This window comes from Astatotilapia calliptera, chromosome 10, assembly GCF_964374335.1.
Source record: "Astatotilapia calliptera chromosome 10, fAstCal68.1, whole genome shotgun sequence".
In the NCBI taxonomy this organism is placed as follows: domain Eukaryota; kingdom Metazoa; phylum Chordata; class Actinopteri; order Cichliformes; family Cichlidae; genus Astatotilapia; species Astatotilapia calliptera.
Genome location: NC_137431.1, coordinates 16,999,898 through 17,014,006, shown reverse-complemented (window position 1 = coordinate 17,014,006; position 14,109 = coordinate 16,999,898). Strand labels below are relative to the sequence as shown.

The following is a 14,109-nucleotide window of genomic DNA, read 5'->3' as shown; positions in this document are numbered from 1 at the left end:
ACACAGACACGCTGCAGAAGACGGCAGCACAGACAACCGAGCAGTAAAAATGGGGGTCCGAGTGAAAAGAGCATGTGTTTTACAGCATGGACCCCCTATTCGCTTTACTCAAATGTACACAGGAAAATGAGTCTCCTCAAAGATCCCTAACACTAACTTGGACAGCAGTCAAGCCTGCTATACAGTAGTGTTAAGTGCCCGATCACTTTCATGCAGTCGCTACGTAGCTATTGTAAGCAGTACTTTACCTTAACGGGCATAAGGAGGAGAGGTATTTACAGTTTCCCTGGGAGGCCCGAGAAGAGGAAGCTGTAGAACCCCCAAACTCTCGTCTCACACGACGCTGGTCAGGAAAGTCTCGTCTTTAAATGTAGAAAAGATATATTTAGGTCTTGAGTGGCTATGTCTAGGTAGTTGAGCTAGAGGAGGGGATAGAAAGGCAAAAACAGCTTGTCCCACCCGCTCTTTACTATTGCGCAATCGCCTCCTGGCTGAAATCGCACTGGATGACACCAAATCCCACATGTGGCAGCTGGCTGAAGTCAGTAACAAAGTATCATTTTACATAAACAGAGTTGCCAAGAGTGTAGAAACTGGCGGTTTGCAATTTTTTGAAAACGTTTTCCATGTTATCATTTTAAATAAATCAGTGATACCCATTTCCCCCAAGTTTAAAGAGATATTGTAGTTTTAAAAACCCTACGGTGAAGAACACTGGGTGTAAGTTTGGATTGTTCTTTTATGATCATAATACTTACATAAAACACGACATCGTGAGGGACAGTTGTTGCTTAATGGCAGCAAGACAGAATCATTCAAATGTTCATTTTATTTACAGGCAAATAAACGGCTAAAACAGAATTCTTGCAAAGCTGAAAACAAAGCCCTCAGATTCTTAAAGAGCATTTAAACAGAGAGGTGTGAGGAATACTAACAGGATGAAGCAGGGATCACAGAAAGATCACATCTGGACTGTTAGGAAACAAAAGTTGGATACCATTCTTTGCCTGCGTGCATCTGACCTTTTAGCTCGTATGGCAAAGATGAGTCTGCTGTACAGAGTTGGAGTGAATAGTGTTCATTCAGGAATCAGTCTCAAAAAATAATCCATGTCAAGAACTTCTACACATTTAAAATATTGCCAGCAGTGAACAGTCTCTTTGAGCTGACAATACAAGGCCTAATTTCAGCATCAGTATAAACACACCTTTCTATACAATACAATATATACAATATTTACAAGATCTTTTTTTCAGTCATGGTCTCAGTTGTTGAGTTATTAAGCTGGGTGACACATCCCTTCTCTGGGAATCCCATTTAGTGATCTGTAATCCGGATGAAAAGTTGCTTCTCCTCTATGATTTGACTTCTAAAAGTGGTTTGATGTCTTTAATCCCATGCTCTGCTGCCACAGCTATGATGTGGTCCAGGGCATTCATTTGGCCCAACATCTTCACAACATCTTTGACCTGCTCCCTGTTGTAAGACATGACATGACATGCACTATGAGCACTACAAAAAATACTCATTACAACACAGCTTAAAAGCACTCATTGTGAAAAAGGAAGAGTTAATATGATAAAACAACACCGACAATGCAATTGTTCCTAAAGCACATTCAATACCATTCTTGCAGATATAGCTATTAGTAAATTCAAGGCGCCAAGTTGTATATACAAAGCCGTGTAGAGGTCCTTACTTTGAAGTGCGCCGCTCAATATCAGACCCGACCAGTGCGCTGCGGTGGATTGAGTTGGCCAGGTGGGTGAGGTAGCGACAGAATGGCTCCAACTGAGGCAACGTCTGCTGGCCCTTCAATCCAGAAAACCAGTGCGATGGCAAGCACTCCACCACCTGAGAAGCACACGAGAACGAATTAAACAATAGCTTTGTGTTATCATGTTCAGCGAGCCACTAATGGTAAAAAGATAACCAACTAACATCTAACACCCCAGCAGAAGGGCCAGTTTTTAATAATCATGCGACTTAAAAATAGCAACTGACCATGTAGTCATAAACAGGTACAACAGACCCCTCCTTCAAAATATTTTGTCTGTGCATGCTCACTCTTTACCACAATGATCTCAGCCAACAAATCTTATTGTATTTTACATGGTTGTAAATAACGAGTATGCAAGGTGGGGAAAAAAATGATGTATCGATCACAGTTTGTCACATGAGCAAACTAAAATTACTGCCTTACAGTTTGTGAGCAGTAATTTTTACAGTTTGTAAAATATATCATTTTAAACAAAATTTAATAGGTAGGACCAAAAATTTGTGTCACTAATTCTTATATTACCAAATGTGAAATCTTCTCATCTGCTTTGGAATATCAAGGTTTACAGCACTTTTAAAACAAATCAACTGAAAGCGCAGTTATCAGTTTAAAACTATATATGACAAGTAAAACCACGGTCAGAGAAAAGTTCTAAATTCAGTTTTTCTCAAAAACAAGTGAAGTAGTGATGACTGAGAACCTACACAGACGTAGTGATATCGGTACAATGTTCTCACACATAATATCCGTTCATGATGGATGGAAGGATATTTTGTTAAGTAAAAGAAATCTGCAATGCTCAGTTTAATCTGATTTATCTATTGAATGAAATCCACCCCTACTAAGTGATTACATTTTATCTACCTTTTGGCACTTCTGAATATTTTCCTCCCATGTATCTGTGGTCTGCAGTGCAGAGAGGATATATCGGTTGAGAGTGCTGTCCAAGGCCAAGTCTTTCAGAGAGGACATGGATAAGATACCGTCCCACTGCAGGATGTTGCCCAGCAGCTAAGCATGAAGGAGACAAGAGTTAGACTGGACTCAAAGGCAGCAACACAAAAGTACATAATATCAGTGTGAAGATACTTTGATTATCAGCCCGCTGCAGCTGCTTTTCAAATTATACAGATCTCATTGTGTGATCTCCAACAATCAGGCAAGCTATTCATGTGATGCTATCAGTTCAGCAACTGACTGGAGGAAGTAATTTAAAGACACACACACACACACACACACACACACACACACACACACACACACACACACACACACACACACACACACACACACACACACACACACACACACACACACACACACACACACACACATTTGCACACATACCTTCACACAGGACCAGAACTGCCTCTGATAGAATAAGTAGGGACCACTGTTCTTGTTCTCCAGGATGCTGAATAAAAGCAAGAGAGATTGCTTTAAGCAGCTTTAAGTGCTTATTGTAAATATAGAAAAAATACTAAGTGGAATCAAAATGTTAATATTGTTATTAATAAGAACATACTTCTTGGGGTACAGTGGAAGAAAGACATCTTCATCCAGAGTCCTCCTGGTCCGTAAGACAATTGTTTTCAATAGCTCCTAAAAGAAGGGGGGGGGGAAATCAAGGTAATGACAGCAGTTCTTCTAAAAATATCAGGTAATCTAACAGCCAATGTATTTTGAGGAAAAAGATGATGAGGGTGGGGAGTACCTGTGTGTATCGGTTGTCCCCGTGCAGCACAGTGGGATAGCCTTTTAGCAGTCTGTGAATGAAGCTCACAAACCTGGTTGTTTGACTGCTGGAAAGTGGGTCCCACACCTGCTCTGCCAACACTGCCACATGCACAAAGTAGAGAGAAATGCATATAGTAGGAGTAATTTTCTACAGGCTTGCAAGCCAAGGACATCTCTGAGCATGCTATGCCTCGAACCTGACAGTTTGGAGAGGATGACCTTCTCCACTATAGCAGGCAGCAAGCCGATGTCGCCATCTCCTTTTTGCAACGTGCTGTTCTCTTCAAAGCCGTAAAACAGCAGCGACTCAAACCAGAGCATGTACTCAAAGTTTGCACACTGCGCCTGCACAGTGAATAGAGAAAAAAAAGATTCCATCACCATTCCTCATCCAATTTCCTTTCAAAAAGGAACTGGTTACACTGATAATACACCCATGCCCTACCTCGAGAGGGTTCCATGTAATCAGCTGCAGACGGACTAAGGGGTTAAAGAGCTTGGGCAGACAGAGGCCTATGTAAGCATCTCTGTAGGTGTTGGCATACTCCTTCCTCCACACTTCAAAGTGGGATTTGATGTAGTCGAGAGAATGAAAGTCCTCCACAACATCCTCAAATACCTTCTTACTTTCCCTTATTATACGATCTGGGTAGCACAAAGAGATCACGTCAGATTTTAAAAAATTATTTTCAATATCAGTTGAATCTCATATGTATGGTACGTAATACATTTATTAGACTAACAACCAATGTAAGGTAAATGCCACAGCTGCCCTAAATTAACAGTATTGATAATTACCTAAATCATTTTTAGGTTTCTGTAACCAGTGTGCACAGGCTCTTTAATCAAAACGATACTTTCAATGCAAAAATATAACTACTATTTTTCATTCATTTTCAAATTTACTCTTTGTTTACTAAAAAAGGCAGGAAAAATATTAACGCACATCTTTGGTGCAGTTTTTTTTAAACTTATATTCCTAAACAGAAAACCATTTGTTTTCTTGTTGAATGTTATATTCAAATAATTTGACTTATTTCAGAGAAATTCATTGAATTCAGTTTGTTAAATTTAAACAAGATTTTGACAGATTTCTTTTTTTTTTTTTTAGTTAACATTGTTGAACACTGCATACAATATACATTTACTTTTTAATGTATTTTTTATTTATTTATTTTTAAATACAGGAACATACCTCTCTCCATGTTGAAGCTGGTGATGTCAGTAGAAGTCTCCTCGTCATCAGATGATAAGCCTTCTTTATGTTCTGCCCTCTTTCCATTCTGCTCTCTGGCTTGTCGTCGACGTGTCCTGTATTCATCCACGAATACAAAGGAAGCCAAATTAAAAACATGAGCAGAAATTGCCTTTTACCAACTTGGCACTAAGGTGACACTCTCATGGTCAAGACTTAAAATCTGATGCACAGAAAACCTTTTTTTTTTTTACAAATCTATAGCTGGATTCACATTATTCGTTTCTGTGTAACTGTAATTGGCTTCGCATTTGTGGCCAAAAGTACAGCACAATACAGCATTTCCACAGGGAGAGGAATGTGAGAACAAGTTGGTACCTTCGTGCTTCTCTTTCAGCTATCCTCCTCTGACGACTGTGCTCTTGGTATGCTGCGCGATCTCGGCCAAATGAGTCTAGATTAGGAGCCATGACAGCTTTATCTGCAAGAGACAGGAGTAATGTTAGAGCCAGTAATGAGAAGCTAAGCCAACCCATAGCCTCATTCTTATTCTGATGACTAATTCCAAACTAAAACATGGGTACTCAAATAAGAAAGTATAATTAAAGGCTTAAAAATAAATTAGACGATCAGATCAAAATCTGTTTGAAATTTATCAAGCAGGTGAAGATATTGCCCTAGCCTTCCTATCTACTGGGCACCACTGGCAACAAAACATATTAAATCCAAACAATGTTTTTATCAATCACTTTTTGGTGTCAATTACTTACCAGGCTGGAACTTCACTTATGGCACAGTCAACGTGACAGATGACATATCACTTAATTTGTTTTTTTAAATGCCATCTTTACACAGTCATCTTTACTTGAGCTGAGTTACAAACACCCAGCTGACTTTCAGATTCGGCCATTAAAGGACAGCCGAAACAGCTCCCTCAACAAAGCTTTTTCCATAAACGTACATGCTCATCCACTCGACAACACACATCACTTAGCTTTAATCGTATTTGTGAGAGAAATGTGATGCGATACAACAGCGTGAACCGCAGACACACGCAGACATAACACGCACATACAGAGAGCTAATGAGGCCGTTCAAATAAATCATAAAAACCTTCAAGATGGACTGACTTGAAAGGCTTGCAAACTCCGACGATTCATCTTTAATATCATCCTGTCGTCTCTGGACAAGTCGCGTGGCCCGTTGCCTTAGTAACTGGTGCATGGCAGCCTCCAGCTCCAGGACAGCAGGCACCTGAAAAATATGATGCCTTCTGTGACCTCTGACCCAGCAAAAGTGGGACTCCGAGTCACAGGGATGTCTTGCTGAAGGGATAAAAGAAGTGGGATGGACAGTATAATACTGGAACCAAAATATTGCTGGTGTTGGGTGAAAATGTGCTATTCTGGGGGAGGCTCTCTGAAGTAAAGCCTGAACTTAGTGGACTTAGTTAGTTTAAACACTGAAAAGTGACAAAGTTAAGGGTCAACTTAGATTATTTGTATAGAAAATATAGTGAAGTTCATCATTTCTACCCAACATAAACAATATCATGATCCAGACATGTATATACTGTATGAAAGCACTCCACATTAATTCATGCTGACAATGGAAGGTTAGTGGCCCATTTGGAGCACAGATTAGTTGAGGAAACATAATGGTGGTGGGAAGGCCAGTTCTTCCATCATTCCATATAGTTGCTGTAAGACCAAAACTAAATTATTCTGTGAAGACATGCATTCAGAAGTAGCTATCTGGACTCGTTGTGAAAATATTTTAATACATACTTGTCTAATCTACTGTAATAATTTCTTTTGCAGCTCGAATCCATCTTTCATAAATCTAGTATCGTATTATATGAACAAAAACTAGTATATATTATTTCTGTTTAAACAGCTGATAATGTTAAACAACCTGAACAGGTATATTTATATATTCATAAATATATTTTTAATTAATGAGAGCAGTTTTGAAGAAACTGAGAAATACCTAAAGTGTGCTTCAAGCAACATATATGTACTGTCACATTTGCTTGTTAGCACTGTTAACTAGCCGTAATTATTCAACAGTTAAAAAAAATAAATATAATTACAATTAATCCTCAAAAGACAGCATTTCGATAGACTGTACCCCTTGGAAATCCACATTACGTGGAGATAACACAGACACAAAACAGCATACAGCTAATGAGACTGCAGGCGAATTCTCCCTTACCTTTTCACTGAAACACTCAAGCAAGTCTCCAACATACCCTCGCATCTCTTGCAAGAACTTATATTGCTCTGCATTGTCATTGGATGAGTCCTCCAGCTGCTGTATGGTACGCTCAGAAGCAGCAAGGTCTTCATTGATCTGTTTGTAGCGGTCGACATTTCCATTGTGGCCTGCATGCATTTGGCTGAGCCTGTAGACACATGACATACAAGGACAGAATGAGTTAGATGGTTGTAAAGCTAGTGCAATCTTAATTACAAGCTCTGCAGATAGAAAAGTTTGAAGTACACCAACAATAATAAACAGCAACTAGAGAGGCAACATTTTTGCCTCTCTGGTCCTTAGATCTGTGGACTGTGTGTCTCGGTCATCAGGACCACAGCAAACAGAGATGGCAGCAGCCGAGCTGAGGACTGAAAACAGACGTTGGTGCAGTTTTCTACTGGACCTACCTATCCTGCAGGCGTTTCTTTACCAGATCAATGGATACCGGGATTAGATCATTAAGAGAGGCCCCATAGTGAACGGAACCATTGTCAGCTTGTCCAGTCTGTTTGGCAGTCTGTGGAGCCACTGTACTGTAGGTGTAAGGCATGCTGTAGGAAGAGCCATACGGCTGGCTCTCATAGCTGTTCTGGTAGTAGACTGTGCTGTCTTCTGGCTGACTGCTTTGGACCTATTCATTAGGAACACACAAAACACAAAACACTTCAGCTACTAAAAATAACAGCATTGCTCCAACTAACGATTAAAGCACAAATTTTCAACCCCATAAACTATTCAATATATTAGGGTGGCACAATGGATCAAATTTTAATTTCAATCATGATTTTGGCTTCCCACAATTAATTAAACATGATCAAGCGATATTGAAAATGCATGCTGCACTATAAAATGCAAAGGCAAATCAAGCCTTTCCTAAACATTGCATATGCTTAACACAGCTGCTCCCTGCACCATGTAGTTTCCTATACTAGCTTGGATGAGGAACAACTTTAAAAGACTGATGTACAGCAAAAGTCAGACACAGTGAAGAGCTTGTGCCCGATCATTACGCATCGTTCGGAAATGCGTCACTCGATTCAAAGTGACTTGAGTGACGTTAACCAAGAAGAAATCATATGCAAAGAGTTCTGTAAAGGTGTGTCTGCCTCGCAAAGCAACACAACTTATTCAAGCTGCTTCCAGCTCACAAAGATGCACTGAAATCACCAACACAATTGCATTCCATTTGACCAAAGTGTGTGTCCACTAAACATTGTGAGTAACAAATTCACATCCATTATGCAGGTATAATAAATGTTGTGAAACACTATATTTTACTTCACAATACCAAAGTGAAAACAAAGGGTGGTGGCAGTCTGAGTACCAATGCCCTGAAATCCCTTACCCTGGCCACCTTATCCAACTCATCCAGTTGGACTAAATCACCCATGTTCTGGGTCTGCCCCTGGGCTTCCTCCCAGTAAGACATGCCCAGAATACCTCACGTAGAAATGGTAAATGGCCTGTATTTATATAGCGCTTTACTAGTGCCTAAGGACCCCAAAGCGCTTTACATATCCAGTCATCCACCCATTCACACACACATTCACACACTGGTGATGGCAAGCTACATTGTAGCCACAGCCACCCTGGGGCGCACTGACAGAGGCGAGGCTGCCGGACACTGGCGCCACCGGGCCCTCTGACCACCACCAGTAGGCAACGGGTGAAGTGTCTTGCCCAAGGACACAACGACCGAGACTGTCCAAGCCGGGGCTCGAACCGGCAACCTTCCGATTGCAAGGCAAACTCCCAACTCTTGAGCCACGATCGCCCACGTAGAAGGTGGTACCCTAGTCAGATGCCTGAACCCCCTAACTTACTCCTTTATATTTGTAAAAGAGCAGCAGCTCTACTCCGAGTCCCTTTCGAACGACCAATCTTCAGCCACCTGGGAACCCATTCTGCTTCTATCTATGACTAACAAGTGAGGCTAGGCAGATACTGATTAGTAAATAGACAGCTTCATGACTACAAAAGATTGGTGCAGCATCTGCATCACTGTGGATGCCGCTCCAATTCATCTATCGATCTCTCCCTCCACTCTCTGCTTACTCGTGAACAAGACCTCGTCCCTGACCTGGAGTTATCACTCCATCCTTTTCCGATTGAGAACCGTGGTCTCAGGCTTGGAGTTCCCGATTCTCCTTCCAGCCGCTTCACACTCGTCCAAAATGCTCCAGTGCAAGCTAAAGGTCACTACCAAATTACCTAAATACGCTCAAGCTTCACAAAGATTGAGATGCTCTTACACACCATCTAAAGACATTGTTCCAATATATTCATATGGAAGAACAAATATTTAAATTTCTCCACTTAATTGAAAAACAGAAAAACTCTGATTAAGGGAAAGCCCCAGTTTTTTAGTAAACAATACAATGGCAGCACAGAATCAAACAGTAAGTAAAAACACAAACATCATTCACTGTCAACAGTCACACCTGATAGGAGAATATTTTTATTATATCTCTCTATCCAGAGATTCAGTACATCTTACCTGGGGTATGCTGATCCCTTTCCTAATTTGCTCCTGCTCCCAGCGGCTCACCTCCTCATCCTGTCCGGTATCCAGTGCTTCATCATCACTACCCTCAATACCTGTACACATATGAAAGACACATCCATTTTTAATAAAGTTAAAAAAACAAACAAATCTGATTCAGAATAGTAGTCAGTAGACAGCAAGCAGGGAAGCTGAATAGAGTACCAATCTCCTCGGCTATCTTTTGTCTCTGGCTTTTGTTCCTGACGCCGCTGAAGCGGATCCTTTTCTCTTCCTCATCTTCGTCATCGCTGGCATCTTGGTCTTCTCGTACCAGACGTTTCTTGGGCGCCTCTGTTTCAACCAGAGGAGCATCACCTCCCAGCTCTCTAGCAAGCTGCCGGCGTTTTCTGGCAGCATGGATAAATGCTGCATCAGGAATCTCCCCTGGAATAAAGTCAGAAAAGTCTTCATCTAACTTCTTGTGATGCTGTGCAAACAACGAACAATACAGCTTGTGTGTTTGGGGCATAGCACTAATGCAGTTAAACTAACACAGCAGAGTGGTAGATGTAAAACGCTGCACCTGTTCTCAAGATATCAAAACCAAAGACACTGATATTCCTTGTTACATAACACACAGAAAAACTCCACAGCTATTACAATGCCAATAAACTGTCATGAATGTGCTCCTGTGATGACAGTCCTTTCAGATAGGTACTGTGGTGGAAGTGTGTGTCGTATATACCTGGTCTCAAGCTGCCAAGTGTGGAAAGTGTGTTGAATGTTGCTCCTGTGCTGTTGCTTCTGGACACTTGACTGTTTGTCTGACCACTTTGACTCCTTGCATCCTCCTCCTGTTCATCAGCACTCTCCACCTCCATTTCTTCCTCTCCCTGTTCACTACTTGCTCTGCTAATAACTTCTTCTTTAACTGCAGGCTGAGCTGGAGCATCTAGAAAAAACAAAAAACAGGAATGCAGTGAAAGATGCATCAAGTCGAGTGAAATCATTTATGGCATAGTTGTGACTGTCAGATGTGGCTGACAACACAACTACTATGGTTAAAGAAGGTGGGGGGCCTCTGACAATTAATTGGCTGAAACATTGGAAGTATTTGCTAACGTAATTTAATGTCACAGTTAAAAAAAAATTATAGTTCTACTGCTTAATTAGGCTTCACCTTATTTCATAGTTGGGCGCTAATATATAGATAAGTAGTAAATATAATATTTCATGGTTCACATGACAGCACATAACGCATGGCATTGACAGTAGGCTAACACACCTGATTTGACATCCTGTTTGGTAGATCCAGACCTCTCCAAGTCCTCCTTGTATTCTTTCTTGAGTTGTTTCAGAATCTTTTTGCTGTGATTGGATTTCTTCACTCGGAACACCTCTGAGCCGTCTGTTTACAAACAAGTCGTAGCACAAAGTTAATAATGAGTCCAATTAACCATGCACAACGTGCATGTTAGCTTGGTGGTCAATAACTTTCTTCCCTCTACAGTGCCTGGAGTAGGAAGTGTAGTTTGCGCAGAATATGCAGAAACTGTTTGATAACGATCATACTTAAAACTGCCACGCTTTCTCCGGCTAATGTGAACAAGCTAGCTAGCTTAGCATCGGTTTGGCTACCAAAGTTACCTTCTTCATCGACGAAGCTCAGCAAACTGGCCTTCGTGGGTCCTGGCACGGCAGTCGTATCTTTGACCTTCTTTTCCTTCTTGACGGCTCTAACGCTGTTAGCCTGAAGGCCGTTACTATGACAGCTCTCTGTAGTGCTGAGCACTCCGGTAGCGTTGCTGTTGGAAGTCTCCATAAATGGGATTTCGGTAGGCCCAAACATTGTCGGCGCCAGCTGCGGCTGCTGACTCTCCTCCTGCTCATCCTCGTCGGACTCATTCCGACGTCTAAAGTTAGCTCTTTTCGCCTTCTTAAACATTTTTTTTAGTTTACCAGCTAAATGCAACAGTGCACGTACAAACACGGTTCATCTTAAAAATGTAACTCGAGCCGAAAGATGTCACAACCACACACCATGTCAGCCATTTTCTTTCAGAGAGATGTGCAGTGGATGCCGCGGTGCTAGACGGCTGTCTTTCCTTGGCTGTGATTGGCTGTTTCGCTGTCAGGCAACCGATTCTTCTTCGGTGTTTCTCGGGAGTTATTGTCCTTTCTCCACTGAAAGGACTTTTGAAATACTGCCTCCTTTGTAGTTTTAACTAGCTATTGTCCCGCGTCCTGAACCGCATGCGGCTCTTTTAGGTTTTTCCAGCAGTTCAGTGTAATTCTGACAAAGAACGAGGCAAAAAATAATATTTATAATATTAATATGTAATAATAATTAAAAAAAACTGTTAAATTTTTTTTTATTATGATTTCTTGTGATTCTTGTCCAGCTATAAAATTGGGCAACCTAGCTGACTTTTATGTGCCTACGTCAAATGATGTGCCTACTGACACAGTGTCCAATTTTAAACAGTCTGTTTAATTTAACAAATTGCTGTACTGACAGTAAATTTGATTTAATTTGCATAGAGTGGCCTTCTTAACTCTTTGGCCACTTTCTTTCAAGCTAGGCCTTAATACTTTTTTCTGTCACTTCCTAATTGTTCAATAAAAAGCTAAAACCTTTTTTTATTATAATAAAAATACAAAGTTAAAGTAGAAAAATTGTAACTTTACACTGCGGAGTCACATGTGATTTTAAATCACTATCAATTAGTGCTTTAAATATAAGTAATGGTGGCATGCTAATTTATACTTAAAAGACTGTGTTACCTTCATTATATGAGCTACACTTCTTTTTCTTCAAGAACTGCTTTTGGTCTGTGGCTCCGCGAGGTGGGGTAGTGCTGTGGGTTCGGGGGCATGTGCCAGGAAAGCTGTCAGGGCAGGTTGGATCAACTGACTGACTGTCTTCCCTGTTTTAGTAGCTCGTGGGGTCCGAAGAGAGGGAGACCTGAGCCAGAGACACGATGGCTGAAAAGTAATTGCTGAAAAAATAAAATAAAATAAAACCCTCACTTGCCCCGCAACACTGACTATGTCTGTGTGTGTCGTGCCGGGGTCCAAGACAGGGAGTTGTGTCACATAAAGGTTGCCGACCCCTGGTCTGTGGTGTGTCCAGTTGTGTTAGTCTCCTGACGGAATCTGTGTATCAGGTTCTCCCTTTAATGCAAATCTTTAATGTTGCCCCTCTACATGTCCTAACTTTGCAGACCTGTATTCACCACCCTGCTCCACAAGTCAGGATGTTCTTCACTGTCATTTTTACAGTTAGTAATAAACAGTGTTCTAGACAGGTGATGGTGAACATCTTAACCTACTTCTAATTATTTGTGCTTCTCTGTTGGTTTTGCTGCTTTATATTGTATGTTTTCCTTTTATTGTTAGTTTTATTTTGATGTGAATCACCGGTCATTTACTATATGAATAAATGTACTTACTTTCTTATTAGTTTTGTGCTACAAACTCAATGACATTGTCATTACTTTATTATTATCCTCCAAATTATTCTATAGTCTTCTGCTACATGTTTTTCAGAAACAGTACCTTTCTGCTTCCCACACTAGTATTACATTTTTCCACTCATGAGTTAATTTCAGATTGGTGAACTGTTGTTCATATACTAGATGTTCAGATAAGTTAAAGTGTAGTTCAGTAAATCCCGGTGTAGAGGGGCCACGGTGGAAAATGTCTCACTAAGAAATAAGTGACATAATAACTACAGCAGATTTGTGCTCGTTGTGGATGCATTGTGGTCAGATGAACGCTGTACTGGTCCAAAGGTTTAGTCCTCTTTGTGCGTCTTACATTTTATACATTTGCATTTTATATAAGCAGATTCCAGAACAAAGATTCAAACAGAAGATTATTAGGTTTATTTTAAACTGATAAAAGCTTCAAAGTCAGCCCTGCTGCCCAGCACCCATACGTTTGGATTTTTCGGAAAGTTATTTTGAACAATTTTTCAGATGAACTTTAATTTCAATAGTCAAAAACTGTGTTTATTGAATAATCTGTCAAATTTGCAAAGGAGTGCTTTACATTTGTCCTGTTTGTCCACAAATACATTTTTAAAAGCTAGTTATATATTAGTAGTTACAGCCCATAATTACTATTAAAAATGTTCCAAAAACAAAAATTCCAAATTAAATCCAAAGTGGCATCTCTCTTTCTCTCTCTTGCATACAGATCATGTACAGAACTGATGTCTGTTGAAAAAAATCTCTATCTCCTCGACTGATATGATCTTGTCATGAAACGGCTGTGGCAGGCAGGAGATAAGGGCCCAAATGCAGAACTCAAAACACGGAGATGAACTGATGGGGGCTAGTTTATTGTTGCAAAAGTCACACAAAAACACTTGCAAAACCAAACCAAAACCTAGAAACTGGGAACTAAAAACAAAACACCGGGAAACTAAGGATGGTGATTTCTGGGAGCACAACAGGAGAAACCCACACAGCATGAAAGGATGACACGAAACTGACAGATAGAAACACAGGGCTAAAACACACTGAGGGATAACGAGGGAATGGGACACAGGAGGAGATCACAGCTGGGACTGAGCACACTTGACGAGACTAAGAGGAGACAAGGCTAGAGACACAGACATGAGACAAGGGACCATCAAAGTAAAATGAC

The 14,109-nt window shown here is 40.7% G+C and overlaps 2 protein-coding genes across 3 annotated transcripts in view; both read right to left on the bottom strand.

The window, feature by feature from the left end:
* The window catches only part of slc7a1a (solute carrier family 7 member 1a), a 30,384-nt gene extending 29,998 nt beyond the window's left edge, over positions 1–386 (bottom strand). For both annotated transcript variants that reach the window (XM_026181148.2, XM_026181145.2), the window contains exon 1: positions 249–386. The gene's annotated coding sequence lies outside the window, so the exon portion shown is untranslated. The remainder of the gene's footprint in view (positions 1–248) is intronic.
* A 425-nt stretch (positions 387–811) lies between these two features.
* Positions 812–11,533, bottom strand: paxbp1 (PAX3 and PAX7 binding protein 1). The gene is made up of 18 exons (XM_026181144.2): positions 11,104–11,533; positions 10,742–10,864; positions 10,202–10,408; positions 9,679–9,900; positions 9,469–9,569; positions 7,379–7,602; positions 6,927–7,116; positions 5,843–5,966; positions 5,091–5,193; positions 4,713–4,828; positions 3,963–4,162; positions 3,715–3,862; positions 3,495–3,616; positions 3,306–3,382; positions 3,128–3,194; positions 2,645–2,791; positions 1,700–1,854; positions 812–1,476 (listed from the first exon to the last, which is right to left on the bottom strand). Exons 1-18 carry the CDS (start codon positions 11,399–11,401, stop codon positions 1,356–1,358), a joined length of 2,745 nt encoding a protein of 914 aa, XP_026036929.1. The 5' UTR covers positions 11,402–11,533; the 3' UTR covers positions 812–1,355.
* Between the last annotated feature and the right edge of the window lie 2,576 nt (positions 11,534–14,109).